General features: G+C 41.6%; 1 protein-coding gene across 1 annotated transcript in view; it reads right to left on the bottom strand.

Annotated features, from left to right (window-relative positions):
* Myo3b (myosin IIIB) overlaps nt 1–11874 on the bottom strand; it is a 408160-nt gene extending 396286 nt beyond the window's left edge. The window contains exons 1-6 of the mRNA XM_077110313.1: nt 11849–11874; nt 11216–11399; nt 10215–10349; nt 3373–3477; nt 3031–3130; nt 356–432 (exon numbers count right to left, since the gene is read on the bottom strand). Coding sequence (XP_076966428.1) covers nt 356–432; nt 3031–3130; nt 3373–3477; nt 10215–10349; nt 11216–11399; nt 11849–11874 — 627 coding nt within the window. The remainder of the gene's footprint in view (nt 1–355; nt 433–3030; nt 3131–3372; nt 3478–10214; nt 10350–11215; nt 11400–11848) is intronic.
* Nucleotides 11875–16914: the final 5040 nt, after the last annotated feature.

Consider the following 16914-nt stretch of genomic DNA (forward strand, 5'->3'; position numbering starts at 1 on the left):
GTATGAGCTGCACCCATCCAGAGAAGGTGACCTTTTCTTAGACAAAGATTGGATGGACTTGCCCAGCCACGACCCTGGAGAGGTCTGCAGCTCCTGGAGGGGGCACCTTCTTCTAACTGCATGAAGGTCCCTTATGAGTTAGTTGTGACTTAATCTTGCTTCTGAGATCAAGCCTTATCAGCATCACTCACCAAAAATAGAACTCTTACCAGAAATATTAGAACTTACTACAACTCTTTATGAAGATACAGGAATTCCTTCTTCCTGAAAAATTTGGAGAACATATAACTCACCCATAAAAACCCACAGTATCCAGGCACTCAACAACATAAAGAACTAGTTACACCTTGCTTACCTCAGGGGCCATCCAGAACGGGGTGCCAACTGATGTGTTTCTCCTTAATCGTGTGCTGGTAAGTTGAGCTGAGACACCTAAAAGAAACAGGTATCAGAATTTGGCAGTGAGTAGATGATGATTCCAGATCAGGCATTGACAACTGTTTCTTGAAGGACCAGATAGTAAATATTTTAGGCTTGATGGCCGTCTGACGTCTATCACTACTATTCAGTTCTGCTGTTAGAAGGCTAAAGAGCCACACAAAACACGTAGCTGGGTGAGTTTGGCTTCACTCCAATAAAATTTTATTTATGGATGCTGAAATCTGAATTTCAGAAATTTTTATATCTCAATATATTCTTTTGGTTTTTTCCAATTAGTTAAAAATATAAAAAGTCATTCTTAGCTCATGGGCCATACAAAAAAATAGGAGGTAGGTCATATTTGACCATGAACTATAGTTTGCTAAGCCCTGGGTTAGAGCATTTATCATACTATCATTAGGTAGAATCATCTGACATTTTTCTAATGAATATTCCTACCATATCATTGCAAATTTGGAATCAAAAGAAAAATATCAATATCTAGGATCAACCCAAAATATCTTCCTATTATATTTCCCAGTTCAGGTGATTTCTTTCTTAATAAGGTGCTTCATTTTATGGAAGAAGAAGATTGGCATATATTATCTATAATAGAGCATCAGTGTAGACATAATAAGATTTCAGAGCTTTATCTTGCCTAAAAGCCTGGAAACTTGGCAAGAAAGTTATGTTTTTCAAATGGAAAGAGAAATTGACAGTAACGTTATTATCTGAAGCTCAATGCTGAGGACCTGAATTTTAATATAATTCCAATGTCCTCTAACTCTCTTCTCTACACCATGGTGAATAAGGTAGAAATTAAAGGTACACTGAGTTAGGAGTTGGGAGACCCGTTTTCTATCCCAATTATGCCTTTTACTGAGGTGTGACTGCCTCAGCTTGAGTCTCAGTTGTCTCAACCTTAAACAGGATAATGACAACAAACAGATAAACCTGACGTAGAATGTTCTTCTTAAGACCAAATAAGAGGACCATTGTGCAGTGTGTTCACAATGGTCAGGTATTATTTTATACCAGCAGACGTCTAACACAGCCCTAAACAGAACGACAAGAGATGCCACTGACAGAACGTGGACTATATTCATTAGTGAAGGATACAGCCCTGAGGACATGAGGCCTAGATTTTCCAAGGACCCGTGGGTGTTTGTTTTTATAGCTGCTTGCTATATCTGAAAGATGGGGTCTTGCTTTATTGCCCAGGTTGGTCTTGGAACTCCTGGGCTCACCTTTTCCTCTGGCCTCAGCCTCTAAGAAACTGGGCCTCCAGGCATGCACCAGTGCTCCCAGCAAGAAGGCTCTTTAAACTCTATTTGCAACAGATAATTTCCGACTTTAAGACTGTCACAACAATTTTGGTAGTAACCACTATGGCTTTCTGGTTTCAATTTCTAGAAATTTGTTTTGCCACAATTGGACATTAAAAACCTTCTACTGGAGAAACTGAGAAGAGTTACCCTTGGGCAAATCGCAAAGTTCTGTGAGTGGATAAATCAGTATTCATCCTTAACTGTATCCTTGCAGGCTACTTCCCTCCCAATATATGCACTGCCCTCTGGACCACGTGGAAAACACATCTCTGCTACACACACAGCACAATGTTGAAGCTCGATTCCTCCTATTCAGAGAGAAGCAAAAGAACAAAGTATTCCCCTGCTGTTTTCCTTTGCTTATTTGTTTTGTAAACAGATGAATATACCTGGAAGAACTTCATTTGCTTTTAAGTAATTTCTTCTGAAAAGCAAATGATTCACTGACATATTTTTATGCCAAATTCTTTCTTACCAATAAAATGATGAATACTCAAAATTGTTAGTCTTGTTTTTATTATGATATTGATAACATTTTGAAATGTTATCTAAATGTTTTTTTCATCATTTGTAGCAATGACCCTAAGGAACTAACTAGTATTGAACACATTTATATGAATAAACCAGCCCATAAACCTAAAATGGAAAACCAAATGGTTTGTTGGTTTGCCAATATCAGCATCTGAATGTTGTGAAGAGATATTTCAGTTCTCTGGCCTCAGGTGACATTGTCTGTATTTCCTCCCATCCTTCCATTTCCCCTTAATGTTTTCAGTCCTACCATCCTCATGTGTGGCAGCAATAATCACAATTTAAAGAGATGTTAGCTCTGAGGCCCAAAGGACTATCCTACCTTCTGCTCACAGGGAATAAGTATGCCTAAGGCTAGTGAAAGTCCTTTGAAAAACCAAACTGCTTTCTCTTTTCATATGCAAAAGAAGAGATGACAAAAATGCAAGTTATAAACAATTGCCCTGAGATGTGAAATTCTTAGCAGAAAACCAAAAACTATCCCAGCAAGTTCTTTTCCTTTTTATTTTTTTGCAACACTTTTATTTTCTATCTTTAATAAAATTGCTACTAAAGCTGAAAATCGATTAACAAACAGCACCTCCCAGGGTGATCCATCTGGTAAGGCCCCCACTCCCCAGCCTGCCTTTGACCGGAGAAGCCCTTCAGCCTGTGGTGCAGCAGAGAGGCGTCAATCTTCTGAGATTGCAGTAAATTGTCCCCTTTGGCTAAACTGCACACATCAAGAAAACAAATGACACACGGTCATTACCAAAGTCAACGAGCTTGACTCCTCCTTCTGCCGTCAGAAGAATGTTGTTCCCCTTCACATCCCGGTGGATGATCTGGTTGTTGTGCAAATGCTGAAGGCCCTGTATGGCCACCAGGAGAGAGGAAGGGGAGATTTACACGCTTATTTTAAAGCAATTACCCCACTATTACAAAGTCTAATCAAAGTCCACATTTGACTTCACTTTCTTTTTGTCAATATCCCTTGCATATTAAATGGCACTTTCCCTGTCATTAAGATACAATGAGACCGCCGCCCCCCCCTCCCCTGTGATGGACCACTTGTCCCATCAGCTGCCATCCCCAGCTCAAAGAACATTCTTACCAAAAGAGCCCCATATAAGATGTAGGAGATCATGGCTTCATCCAGTCGCTGGCCGCACCTGAGAAGGCCTTTGACCAGCTCAGTGACAGAGCCCCCATTACACAGCTGTGAAGAGAGGTGCCAGGCAGAAAGGAGGAGTAGAGAGAAAAAAAAAAAAGAAAGAAAGAAAGAAATGTCAATTAGAAAGGAATCCCACTGGTTTCTCACTCAACATAGTAAAATTGCTGATCACAAACTCCATCCTGGAGTAATTAGACTTCAAATTTTTAATAGCCAGTCAAATCTAGCTCTGTGAGCACTTGTGTTCTTTATTCAAGGTAAGGATTTATGAGCCAAAGTGCTCACCCAAAAAAGCTGACTTTTTAATTGTCAAGTAAAACCTGAAAGCACAAATTATTATTTAGAATTTTTGCGGGCAAAGCTTATTAAGAAATCATAGTGGCTTATGGAATATTTTTCATCTGATGTGCCTATTATTCTTTTTTCTTTTTTTGTTCAAATGTGCATTTTGAGGATAAGAAAGGACTGGAAAAGGCAAGATAGATGCCCTTGATAACCAACAGGAAATAAATTTCAGTGATTTTCAGTGATGCACTGCAGACATCAGAAGCCTGATCAGTAGCTCTTTCTAGATGTGCCAATCAATGCGTGTCAGGTTTATGGGGGCAGAGTTATGTCATAGGTGCACTTGGCCTTCTCGTATTCAACTTTAGCTTTTCCAGCAACTTTAAGCATCTCTCTGTCCCTATAATTTAAAACACTGTAAGATTTCACTTTGTGACTTTGTTTTATATCAGTGAAGTATGAGTACAGAAAGCAGGTATATTGTACTTTCTCAGCAATTTAAGAGTTTTTCAAGGATAATTTTTGCTAACCCCAGAAGTCAATGTGCAGGTTTGGGTTTGGCACAAGCCATCATAAATTGCTCATTAAGTGACATATTGTGACTACAAATCTAATATAGAATTAGAGAATCTTTAAAACAAACATAAAATTATTATCTCTTGGGAATTACTTAGGAGGGATCCTAAAAGCAATGAAATGCATTAAAGACTATGATGGTCCAGTTTGGGATTATAGGAAGTGACCTTAGAATCTACTCTCTACCAATGTCAGACTAACAGGACACCTCTAATGTCCCTAATGCTGAGTGCCAGCATCATATATTTGCTCTAATAGTTCAGAAGTTGCATGTCTCCCAAAAGGCCCATATGTTAAAGGCTTGGTCCCAGGTGGTGCTATTGGGAGGTGCTGGGGACCTTTAGGAGGAAGGGCCCTAAGGTCAGTGAAGATAAAGATACACACACACACAGAGAGAGAGAGAGAGAGAGAGAGAGAGAGAAAGTGGGGGGTGCCAATTGTAGGATCCTTTCCATTCCTCTTTCTCATTTGCTTCCTTAGCCATGACTTGAGGTGTGTGCTTTGTCACCTGCTCCTCACTTTGCTAACCTACATCCCCACCAAAAGCCTAAAGGCAATGGGTCTAGCTAATCATGGACGGGAACGTCTAAAACTGTGAGCCCAAATAACCCTTTTTTCTTTATAAGTTAGTTATCTCAAGCATTTTATTTTAATGGCAAAAAAACAGTGTAACGCCACCTTCTGAGGAACTCTGTATTCTTTCAATTCTAGCTGCCTTCCATGACTCTGAAAGGACAAATAACATTCAATGTGCTCCTCTTTGTTCCCAATAGTTTATGACTGGCCAGTTTATAAACTATTACTCAATCACAAATACAGCACAATCCCTAGCCTCAAAGGGTTCAACACCTAGAAATGGACACCTGAGAAACTGGGTATGGGCTGAGGAAGGACGGGTGTGCCTAGGAGTGTATTGGCACCAAAGAGGGAAGACTGAACTCTGATAAGGGGTGACCACAAGGGGTTGGCCTGGGAAATTCTTCTGAAGGCCATAACATTTGTAAGTCTGAAGGACAAATGAATTTGGAGCAGGAGGGTAAGAAAGAGAAGAGTACCCTAGGAAAAGAAGTCTGGAAACATCCTGAACAAATAAAGGAAACAGGAAAGTGAGATGGCAGTGTGTGCGTGTGCATGCATGTGCTTATGAATTCTAAGCACTGCTATTCTTGGGACAAAGGATGCAAGGATCCTGGAGTAGAGAGATAGGGAAAGAAGGTGGGGGGCAGGAATGAATGAAAGATTTGACCTTCTAAGGTCTATGGGCTTTATTATTCTAGGTCTATTTTTAATAGCATGACATATCATTAGATAAAGAAAGTAAGCTTTTAGACAGCGAGTCTCTATGTTCAGATTTGGGTCTCAATGTTCAGATCTTTCTAGAAAGATAACTCAGGCAGTAGATTGGAGCATGGATGGAAGAAGAAAGACCTGGGTATCCATCAGGAGATGCTGAAGCCATCGAGGGAGGAAGGATCAAAAAGTCAAGTCAGGAGGATGACAAGGACAGGGCGGGTTTGGGAGGCTCTTGTGAGATGGAATGAACAGAAACTTCTGATCCACTGGATGTGGAAGGTGAAGAAGAGACAAGAGTCTGCAGATGCTGGGAGACTGAGAGAAATCTCAACACCCTTTCCTCCTCCAGAGCAAAGGAGTAACAGGAATGCGAGGCAGGACAGTGCCCTTGACAGGACACTCCCCAGCCTGACTCCCATCTCAGGGAGGCACACACTTCCTTGAATTACAAATGCACTACTGAAATTTTACCAAGGGAAAAGTTTAAATTCAATGCTAGGTAAAGACCCAAGCTAAATACAGGCCTATAATCTTCCCCTGTTCCTCCTTTCTCCTTCCCTACCCTACGTGTGGCTGAATTTGCCACTTAGGGCCTTTTGAGCCATATTTTAGGTGGTAGCCAACTTACAAACTTTCCTCAGAGCCTCAGAACCCATGAAGGGATTAAGAGCAGTTATTTGACAGCAGGATCAAAACTCAGCTGTGGATTTCAAAACAACAAAGGGATCTTACTCAGGCAGCGCCTTTTGTTCACTAAATGTCAGAGTTTAAGAGCTATCTGACTTCCCAGAATCCACAGAAATGTATAATTAAACTGCTCAGGGCACCTTTAAAGGAAGCTGTCCTGTGAAGTTGACAAGCCCACCAGCAAGGTTTTTAAAGTGCAGCCTGCGGGTTATAGAAAAAACACTTCGGTCAATTGGATATTTAAAAAAAAAAAAAAAAAAGAATGCAGGTATGCAGGTACATAATCATAATTATCTATCCAGAGTAGGTGTTCAGTGAAATGGACATGCCAAGAATTATATTTAAATTCACCAAAAAAAAAAAAAAAATCCCCTTAGAGTTGGAAGAAGGCAACCAAGCCTCCTGCCCCAGCCCAGAGGGTTGGCACATAAGCCCTTCATTCCCACCCACTTTGCCAGCCATCAGATTCAAGTACAGAGGTGTGTCTCCATCCCTGCGGTTCCTCCCTACGCCCTCAGCATTCAGAAATGTGGCAGCTGGATGCATTTAGAATTTAATGAGCATTTTACTCCAAACCAAGAAAAATAGAAAAATCATTTACATTCCACATCTATTTTCCAAAACACGTTGAATATTGATTCAATCACAGTATGTGAATTTGTTAGGACAGTCATAATTTCAAGCAATAAAATATTCCTTGCTCAATAAGCCGTCAACTCTCTTTCACATCATTAAAGAATGGCCCGTGCACACAATCTCCAGACTTGTGTCCCAGCCCAGGCTCCAACTGTCAAGCAGCTTCTGTGCCTACCCATTTGATGTGACTCAGTCAGATGGCAGGAAAAAAAAAAAAAAAGAATTTCTTTTCAGTGCTATTTTGTTCACTAGGCTGTCAAGATCAAGGTCCTTCAGGACTATTAGGTTCTACAGAGAACATAAAGCAAACGTCAGAGTCAAAACTACCCTAGAAGATGTCAGGGAGTGTCATGTGGGACACAATCCCTATCTCAGTCCAGAGCAGCACATTTTCCCCCTGTGAGGGGATAGATCATGAGTACCAGGTAGCCACTGGCTTGCAAGCAGACAAACGAGAACCATGTCACTTGACACCCTAGAGTTGCATCAGAGGGAGATGTTCATACCACAAGAGGTAGGTTGGCTCTGAAGCTCCCACCTCCCATCTCAGGCTCCATAGGCACATGCAGGGTGAGCAGGGTCACTGCCACACCTCAGCTTCTTAGCCATCTTTTATGAGCACATAGAGCAAACGCATGCAGGATGCTACTCTGTCGCATTTCTTCCATCCAGGTGTTCTGTCCATCATCTTGACTCCCCATCTCCAGTGACTCTCATTCCAGACTTGCCAGAAGCTACTGTCTAAGTCGGGGTTCAATACTTCGGTGCTTCCTGTCTGTGGCCCATCAGAACCTACCAGTCCTGTTCCCTCCATTAGAGTCCTGCTAAAACTCTGATTTGTTAACCTTCTGGACTTTCCAGGTCAGTATCAGTGAGTGACAATGGTTTGATTTCTAACACCTCCAATGATATTCAGACCTAGACTGGACCTCCTAGGGCCACATGTAAAAGCAAACACTGAAGAGACACACACCCCCACTTTGACTCTACGTACCTAGATACTGAAGTTATCCTTAGATTTCAGGAAAGGGGGTCAGATTTTTATGAACTAATTTTTTTAACCTGGCTTAAAAACAAAGTTTTTCTTTTCTTTCTTTCCAGCCTTATTTACAGCATTCTCAATTTTCAGTGCTATTTTGTTCACTAAAGTTGAACATTTGATTCATGCTAAAATGAATAGCTTCTACCTGTCAAGGCCTTACTCTAAAAGGAGAAAGAGAAAATATAGTTCATGGCTTTGAACATATTAGATATTCTTTCTGAGTATTGTGTTTTGCTCAAAGGTTTAATTCCTTATTACATTTTATTAAGGTGAGAGACAATAGGACTTACAGACGTTTAAGAATTTAATATTCACTTAACGTAAAACACTCGCAAATTTTCCACAACATTATGTATGTTTTCTCTCCATACCTTTCTAATATATGGTGTCTATCATGAAAGGGAGCTTTTGTTTGCTTTCTACTAACAAATTAGGAATGAATTTCAGAAATGACATTTTTATTTGCTTTTGTTTTCAGAGTAGAGGTGATTTAAGGGAGTTATTAATAACATTTTCCTATCCTCTAAAATTGCCGAGTAGAATAGCTTCTCACCCGTCCTTTCACCACATTCAGCAAGGAAAGAGCAAAGGCAACATAAATTTAATCTCAATGCACAGGATGAGGAGAACAATACTGAACAGATGGTGATTTTGTTGTGTGCGTTTTCTAAAGCACACCTTAAAAAGCTGCAATGGAGCAATGCAGCAAGCAAGGGTGCTCTCTGTGGCCTGTCACTGTCACACAGCTCTGTGTGTGTGGTCAGGAAATGTCACGATCCCAACTGAAGACCCCAATTCTGTGTTTCCATACCCCCCAACATCACATGCAGCACAGGGCATGATGACAGAGCAGGCTGGAGCATGGTGCTATGGTTCTGAGAAGCCTTCCCCAAAGAACCACATGTTGACAGCTTGGTCACCAGCCCTTGGTGTTATTGGAGCTGGTGGGACCCATAGGAGCTGGGACCTAGTTGGAGGCATGCCCTCAAAGGGGATATTGGGGGCCATGGCCCTTCTTCTTTCTTTTTTTCTTCCCAGAAACCATAGGTGAGCAGCCTCCTCCACCATGTGCTCCCACCATGAAGTACTGCCTCTTCAAATGCCCAAAAGCAACCGGCCGATCAGCCATAGACTAAAACCTCTACAACTGTGGACCAAATAAACCTATCCTCTTTTAAGCATCTGTATCTGAGGTCTTTTGTTATAGTAACAAAAAACTGACTAACACAGAGGCTTTCCCTCCAGTTCTGGCATCTAACTGGTTATGTGACTATAGGCATGTTGCTCTGCTCCCTGGGCCTCTGTCCCTGAACTGAACACCAAAGGACTGAACTGAAGAAAATCTGAGGCTCCTGCCTGTGTTGGAAGTCCAGAAATCTTGTGTTTGTATAAGACTCAGTGGTTCTGGGTACACCCAAACATCCAGCAACCTGATTTAGCGGGCCCATCATGGGACAGAAAAGACTGAGCCCATTCAGCATCCCATCAATCAGCTCTGGGATGAGCCAAAGCAACCAGCAAAAGTCGTAAATGTCAGCATACTGTATTGCTAAGGTATAACTAATTCAGTGTCTCAGGGCAGCCTCATTATCTGCCTGTGGTCACCCTGGAAAAAACAAGAGGAAGCTGGCAGGTACAGTTCAGTACAACTCTTCGAAGGCCCAGCTCTCCACTTCCTCAGAGGATCTGCTGAGGCCTTAGTTACAACCACATCATAGTTCAATGTCTATCTTGCCACATCTGCTTTCCACGATTTCTTCCAAACCTATCCCTCTTCCAGAACTCTCCAAGTAAGCCTTCTATATGCAACTCTCAGAATCAGTTTGCAGGAAATCCAATCTATGATGAGGACTAATGAATACAGATGAGCCAGTCCAAGCCAGATTCATGGTAAGCCAAGAATCTCTTGGGTTTATAAGTTTTTAAAATAAGTTGCAATTAATTGGACAATATTTTAAGAATTGTTTGTCGTCTAGGGAACAAAATAATCTTTTCCAATTCGATTCCTGTATTTGCTCTCTAGCAGATGAAAAGATGATTAAACTTTTGAGGAGAGAAACAAGAATACAAATTTTCTCAGTATGCAGCCTACCTGTGAGAACTGGAGAGAATTCCACATCTGGTAAGGTATCTGTGTCACACAGGAGAGACCTGCTCTTCCAACGTGAACCTTAAAACACTATTTAGGCACTGAAGTATCTGCTTGCCCCTGGCATTCTGTTCGAATCAACATTCTGTTGGTTATCCAACAGGAGCCTCTTACCTCCAGGACCAGCCACAGCTGTCCTCCCACACAGTGATCCGCCTTGTAAAACATCCCATAAAACTTTACAACATTGGGGTGATTCGGAAGAAACCGCAGAATGTTGTATTCTGCCTCAATTTCTTCATCCATATCCTAAACAAAGTAAGAAAAACACACACATTGGATAAAGACAAAAGTGCAGAGAAAGGCCCACGTACGGCATTATGCTGAATCGATTAATAAAACACATATACTTTTAATGTCATCATTATCTTATCTTCAAAAAACCTAACAGAGATTCAGATCCTGATTTAAATCTTGCAGTTATTAATTCATTAATATTTCTTTATGACATTCTCTTTTTCTTAATGATACTATTATAAATATCTTTTTTATTGAAAAACATCTAAATTTTTAAAGCAGTTAAGCAGAAGTATCTTGAAGGGACCTGACACAGGATAGGTCACACCCAAGTTCAATGTGCAAAAAGGCATGAAGCATTCTAACTCCAGTGCTCTGAAATAAGATGTCAACATAGGATGATCAAATATCACAAGTCCAGGTCACTTTGTGACCTACAGGGAAACTAGGAGTGAAATACATCATTCTTTCCAAGAGAGTAATTTTTGAAGAGCCCAGAGGGCCCAAACCAAACCAACGGTCAAACAGAAAGAAACAAAAGTCAAGTAAAGTTTTAACTCCAAGAAGAGTCCCTTCCTTCAGAAGAGCTGACAAACCATGACCCATTTTGAGATTTCTGTCAGCTTTCATGAAAACTATCCCTAAAATCAGTTGAAAGCTCAGTGTGCCCTGAAACACAAGAAATTCTCCCCATTAGAAAAAAACACTAGAAATTCTCCCCAACTATAGTTAACAGCCTCCCCCAAGGCCATGTTCCCTCCCAGGGGCAGGGTGCAGCCAATGACTGGCCAACACAGAGATAACAGTTCAGGACAATTCTTCGAAGGCCCAGCTTCTCAATATGCAGTATGTGGTTATAGCTTAGTACAGTGACTTACACTGATGGGGTCCAGAATTTTCACTGCAGCCAGGCTCCCATCTCTCTTATTAGTGACCTTGTAGACCTTGCCATATGTGCCTTTACCAATGGTCTCTATAATTTCCCAGGTGTCTGTGGGATCCGGAAGCGATTCAAGACCAAGCATCATGGAGTTGTAATGAAATAATCCATATAGATGTTTCCTGGTGGAGAGAAAGTTTGTTATGTCCGACAATTGACTACAGGATCAGAGCCAGTGGGCTTTGAAAATACAAATATATGTTTCTTAACCAGTGATTTTTGTTTCTTTTTCTTTTCTATTTCCCTTTCCTATTTTAAGTAGACTGAAAGCACAATAAGAAGCATTCTTAAGAATGCCCTGACACACCCTAAAAATATAGCTCTCAAAGTGGAGATGATCTACATGCTACAGAAGAGAGTAAAAGTTCCAACGAGGAGGTGCTGATCATGACTGGGCAGTCGTCTGGCTAGGCAGTGAGCAGTGGCTACTGCCCGGGAAAGTAGGTAAAAATTGCAAGTCTAAAAACCTTTGTCCCGAGGATATAGTAAACTTGACCAGGGTTCCCTGATGGCCACTGGAAACCAATGCCTAACCTCTGTGTGCAGAGTCAAAGAAAATTATTGGACGTACCAGACACATCCACGCATAACACCCATTGCTGGTAGGTCTTTGGGCCTATGAAACATGAGCCAATCTCAGATCCCCTTCATACAGCAAGAGCCTCATGTACGAATCATAGGGAGGGGTTCACAGGGCATCTCAATTCACTCCCTTAGTTGGCAGTGCCCTGTTTACCAAGGACATAGCTCCATAGAGTTAAGTATCAACAGCAAGCTCAACAGGCAAAGTCACCCAAGACATAGTCTGTGGAAAAAACCCTTCAAGTTTTCTTGCTCTAAGGCTGGGTGAGGGTCTTAAGTCTGGTCTGCCTTTAGATCCCATGGGCAGATCCCCAGGTTCCAATAGCAAGAGCCATGGCAACCAACCCCACTCTTTGGCTTGGTGCCTCCTACTGAGATCCCAGTTTGCATTTCTAATGATTTTCTTTTCTTTTCTTTCAAACTCTTTTTTAATTTATTTTTTATTTATACATAACAGCCGAATGCATTACAATTCTTATTACATATATACAGCTCAACTTTTCATATCTCTGGTTATATACATTGTATACTCACACCAATTCATGTCTTCACATATGTACTTTGGATAATAATGATCATCACATTCTACTATCATTAATTACCCCATGTCCCCTCCCTTCCCCTCCCACCTCTCTGTCCTATCTAGAGTTTGACTATTCCTCCCATGCTCCCTGTCCGTATCCCACTATGAATCAGCTTCCTTATATCAAAAAAAAAAAAAAAAAAAAAAAAAAACCACTCAGCATTTGGTTTTTTGGGATTGGCTAACTTCACTTAGCATTATCTTTTCTAACTCCATCCATTTACCTGCAAATGCCATGATTTTATTCTCTTTTATTGCTGAGTAACATTCCATTTTGTACATATGCCATATTTTTTTTAACTATTCATCTATAGAAGGGCATCAAGGTTGGTTCCATAGTTTAGCTATTGTGAATTGTGCTGCTATAAACATTGATGTGGTTGCATCCCTGCAGTATGCTGTTTTAAAGCCCTTTGAGTATAGACCGAGGAGAGGGATAGCTGGGTCAAATGGTGGTTCCATTCCCAATTTTCCAAGAAATCTCCATACTGCTTTCCATTTTGGCTGCATCAATTTGCAGTCCCACCAGCAGTGAAAGAGTGTGCTTTTTTCCCCCACATCCTCGCCAAAACTTATTGTTGTTTGTATGCATAATAGCTGCCATTCTGACTGGAGTGAGATGAAATCTTAGAATAGTTTTGATTTGCATTTTTCTAATTGCTAGTGATGATGAACATTTTTTCATGTGTTTGTTGATTGATTGTATATCATCTTCTGAAATGTCTCTTCAGGTCCTTGGCCCATTTATTGATTGGGTTATTTGATTTTTTGGTGTTTAGCTTTTTTAGTTCTTTATATAGCCTAGTAATTGGTGCTCTATCTGATGTGTGAGAGGTAAAGATTTGCTCCCAAGACGTAGGCTCTCTATTCACCTCACAGATTGTTTCTTTTGCTGAGAAGAAACTTTTTAGTTTGATTCCATCCCATTTATTGATTCTTGGTTTTAATTCTTGCGCCACAGGAGTCTTATTAAGGAAGTTGGGGCCTAATCCTACGTGATGAAGATTAGGGCCTATTTTTTCTTCTATTAGATGCAGAGTCTCTGGTTGTATTCCTAAGTCCTTGATCCATTTTGAGTTCAGTTTTGTGCTTGGTGAAAGATAGGGGCTTAACTTCATTTTGTTGCATATGGATTTCCAATTTTGATTTTCTAGACTACATTATTCTCCCGAAACTGAGAACTTCCATCTGGTACCAGAGTTTTTTGTTGTTTTTTGTTTGTTTTTTCTTTTCCCCACCTTGTCTAATGGGGGCTTTTCCAAAATAATAAAAAACATTTTTTAAAAAGGCACACTAGGGGCTGGGGTTGTGGCTCAGAGGTAGAGCAATCACTTAGCTTGTACAAGGCCCTGGGTTCGATTCTCAGCACCACATAAAAAAAAAAAATAAATAAAATAAAGACATTGTGTCCATATACAACTTAAAAAAATAAAAATAAATTAGGGGGAAAAAAAGGCACACTCCTTTCCAAGGTGTCCACAAGCAATACCGCAAGGGCCCAGACTAAGCCTCCCTGGGCTGAGGCACTGACCCTGAAAGGTCCACTGTTCAAACAAGCCTTTCATGTGCTGGTTTCAAGACTCTCAGAAACTGCAACCTCTCCTCCCTTCCAGTGCTTCACAAAATCAATCTTTCTCACCAGATGTTCACAATTTTTGCAATATCTGTCCGTCATCTGTGCTTGTAGTTACTAAACACTTTTAAATTACTTGCTTTTTCCCTTGAATGTCTCTAAAGGCACTTTATAGCACTACCCTAAATGTAAAATGAATATCATGTGCCACATATCCAAGTTAACTGCAAAAAGATGATTCCAATAAAAACAATAGCCAAATGCCACTGCCCCTGGGCTTCTGCTGAAGGCTGATCATTAAAAAGGGAGATCATTGAAGGATGGAGAGAAATTAAAGGTTGGCACAAACTTCCCTTGATGTCATCAGAAAAGCTGAAGGAGAATTCATTAGCAAGGAAATAACTCTGTTATTATGTGATTCAGTGTTCTTTACTAAAAGATCTTCATACCCCTGATCCCTGAAAACATTGCTCTAGGGTGGGTTTCTACAAAAGGAACAGGTGAGGGTGGCCTGGCAGGCTGGGGAGGGTGCCCAGATAAGATTCCGACAGCAGAGATGTCATTCCTTACACTAACCACTGAAGTCTCTGTTCCTCATAAGCACAGACACCTGTGTCTGGGCTCAGTACTAGGACACAGGAATGCTCAAGCCCAACAGCTGGCACAATCCTGACCCTGACTAGCTGTGAGACATGAACTCGTGGCTGGTCTTTGCACCTCAGCTTCTTCACCTGCCTCATGGGGTAGTGGCCATTGTGGTGTATGAGGCTAGCTACCTCACAGAGCTGCTGTTCCAGTTAGGAGATGAGAACAGAAGGCAGTGAGCATCTGGAAGGCTGAGTAAGAGTCCACTGTCACCACAATGGCAGAGTACCATGGTCTGCCTCAGAACCTGCAAGGCTTGGCAGACATTTCCCAAGTCAGTTTTATTTCATTTTTAACCACAAACTAAACGAGAACAAAATAAATTTTTGCTCCCATCCGTTATTAGTTTTCAGACAAATGACTGGAATTTGGTGTGTGCAAATGACCTTGAATCAGAATGTGGCAACGAGAGAGAGGCACGAGGGCCATCAACACAGGTGATTTTCTAATGATCTTTGGCTACAAAACACTTGTGTGAAATTCATCTTATGATGCTGATGCAGAGGTGGAGAGAAGGGGCACAGCTCTGAGGTGGGCTGGAGAACCAAGTGCCTGCCCTGTGCCCTTCATGGGAGCTGACAGGGTGACCGACTGTCCTAAGGGACTGGGGCTGCCTCTGTTTTTCTTTTCTTTTTTTAAATTATTAATTATTATTATTAATTATTATTTTAGTTGTTGATTGGCCTTTATTTATTTACTTATATGTGGTGCTGAGAATCGAACCCAGTGCCTCACACATGCTAGGCAAGCGCTCTACCAACTGAGCCACAACCCCAGCCCTGCCTCTATTTTTAGTATGTAAAGTCCCACAACCTGGGAAATCTCTCAAAACAGAGCAAACAGTACAATTTGTTACCCCAGCCCCTAGAGTCTTCTGAGAGTGTTTACCTCCTGAGAGAATTAATAGAAAACCATTGACTAAGGCCCTCATCATCTCACCCCCCCGATGGCTGAACTGTACCCCTCCCAATTAATGAGTCCTAACCCCTAGTGCCTCCGAATGTGACTGTATTTGGAGATAGAAACTTTAAAGGGGAACAATAGGACTGTTGACTCATATGAAGAGATTGGGGATCAGACAAGTAGAGAGGGAAGACCACGGGAAGACACAGGGAGAAGACACACCTCTACACACCAAGGAGAGAGGCCTCCAAGGAAACGAACTCTGCTGACACCTTGGATCTTGGACTTGTAGCCTCAGAACCATGACACTTGGTTAAACAATTCTGTTTTTTAAGCAAGTACCACCAGCCTCTGGTACTTGGTTTTGGCAGCCCTAGCAATGTCCCCCTATTTTATAGATGAAGAAATAGAAGCTCATTTGGTGATGCGCTGTTCAGAGGCAGCGCAGGAACGGGAGTCCAGGCTTCCCTAGGTCCAATCCTCTAACCTTTGTTCCACAGAATAGAAGGAACTCAGCTGGTTAACAATGGTCATCCTTTCTGTCCCACTGTGCCACATATTGAAAAATTCTGTGAGGGAAATATTCCAATCACCTTGGACTCTAAGTGCCTCACGGTCCTAATGAGCAGCAAATTCTGCTCCCTGAAAATAAGCACAACTCACCCAGAAGAATTCACTTACAGTGGGCGCCAGAGCTAGGGAAGCAGAAAGCAGAGGACTTGAGTTCCATTCCCTGTCTGGCATTCACAGACAGGGCTAAATGAAGGTGCAACAGTGCAGGTGCACTCTGACAGCAATACCTGTCTTTTCTTTTTAAAATCAATACCTGACTCTATAAACTCTCACGCTACTGATTAAACAGCCCAAACAGCAGCAGTTCATACACCTCTGTAAAGTGCTGATCCCCTGGTCCAGGAGTAGCTGGAGCAGCCCTTTTGACAGCTCAAAAGCTACTCCTGGTCAGAATGTTAACCTTGAGGGTAGACTGCACTTTGCCTACATCTGTGTTTAGGGCATGGCAGAGTTAGGGCCAAAAGTGCTGTCTAGCCTCGAGGGTAACATGGAAGTAGCCAGGTTTGACCAAAGGAAGGGTAGTAAGAAGGATGCCCCTGGGACTTCAGGCCTCTGCAGAACCCTGAGAGGCAGGGGCCCACACCAGGCCTAGAAATAGGGGTTGCATGCATTTATTTGGACATGATATGGAAGAGTGACCATGGGAGGCTAGAAAACTCAAGTTACACAAGTCACATTCATTGACAGACAAATAGAAGGACTTAGGTCTATCTAGAAAGAGTAGACGATGGCATTTGTCCATGTGGGGGTTTGGGGAGACAGCCTGCAAGCCAATCAG

The sequence above is a fragment of the Callospermophilus lateralis genome, chromosome 9 (assembly GCF_048772815.1).
Source record: "Callospermophilus lateralis isolate mCalLat2 chromosome 9, mCalLat2.hap1, whole genome shotgun sequence".
Taxonomy (NCBI): domain Eukaryota; kingdom Metazoa; phylum Chordata; class Mammalia; order Rodentia; family Sciuridae; genus Callospermophilus; species Callospermophilus lateralis.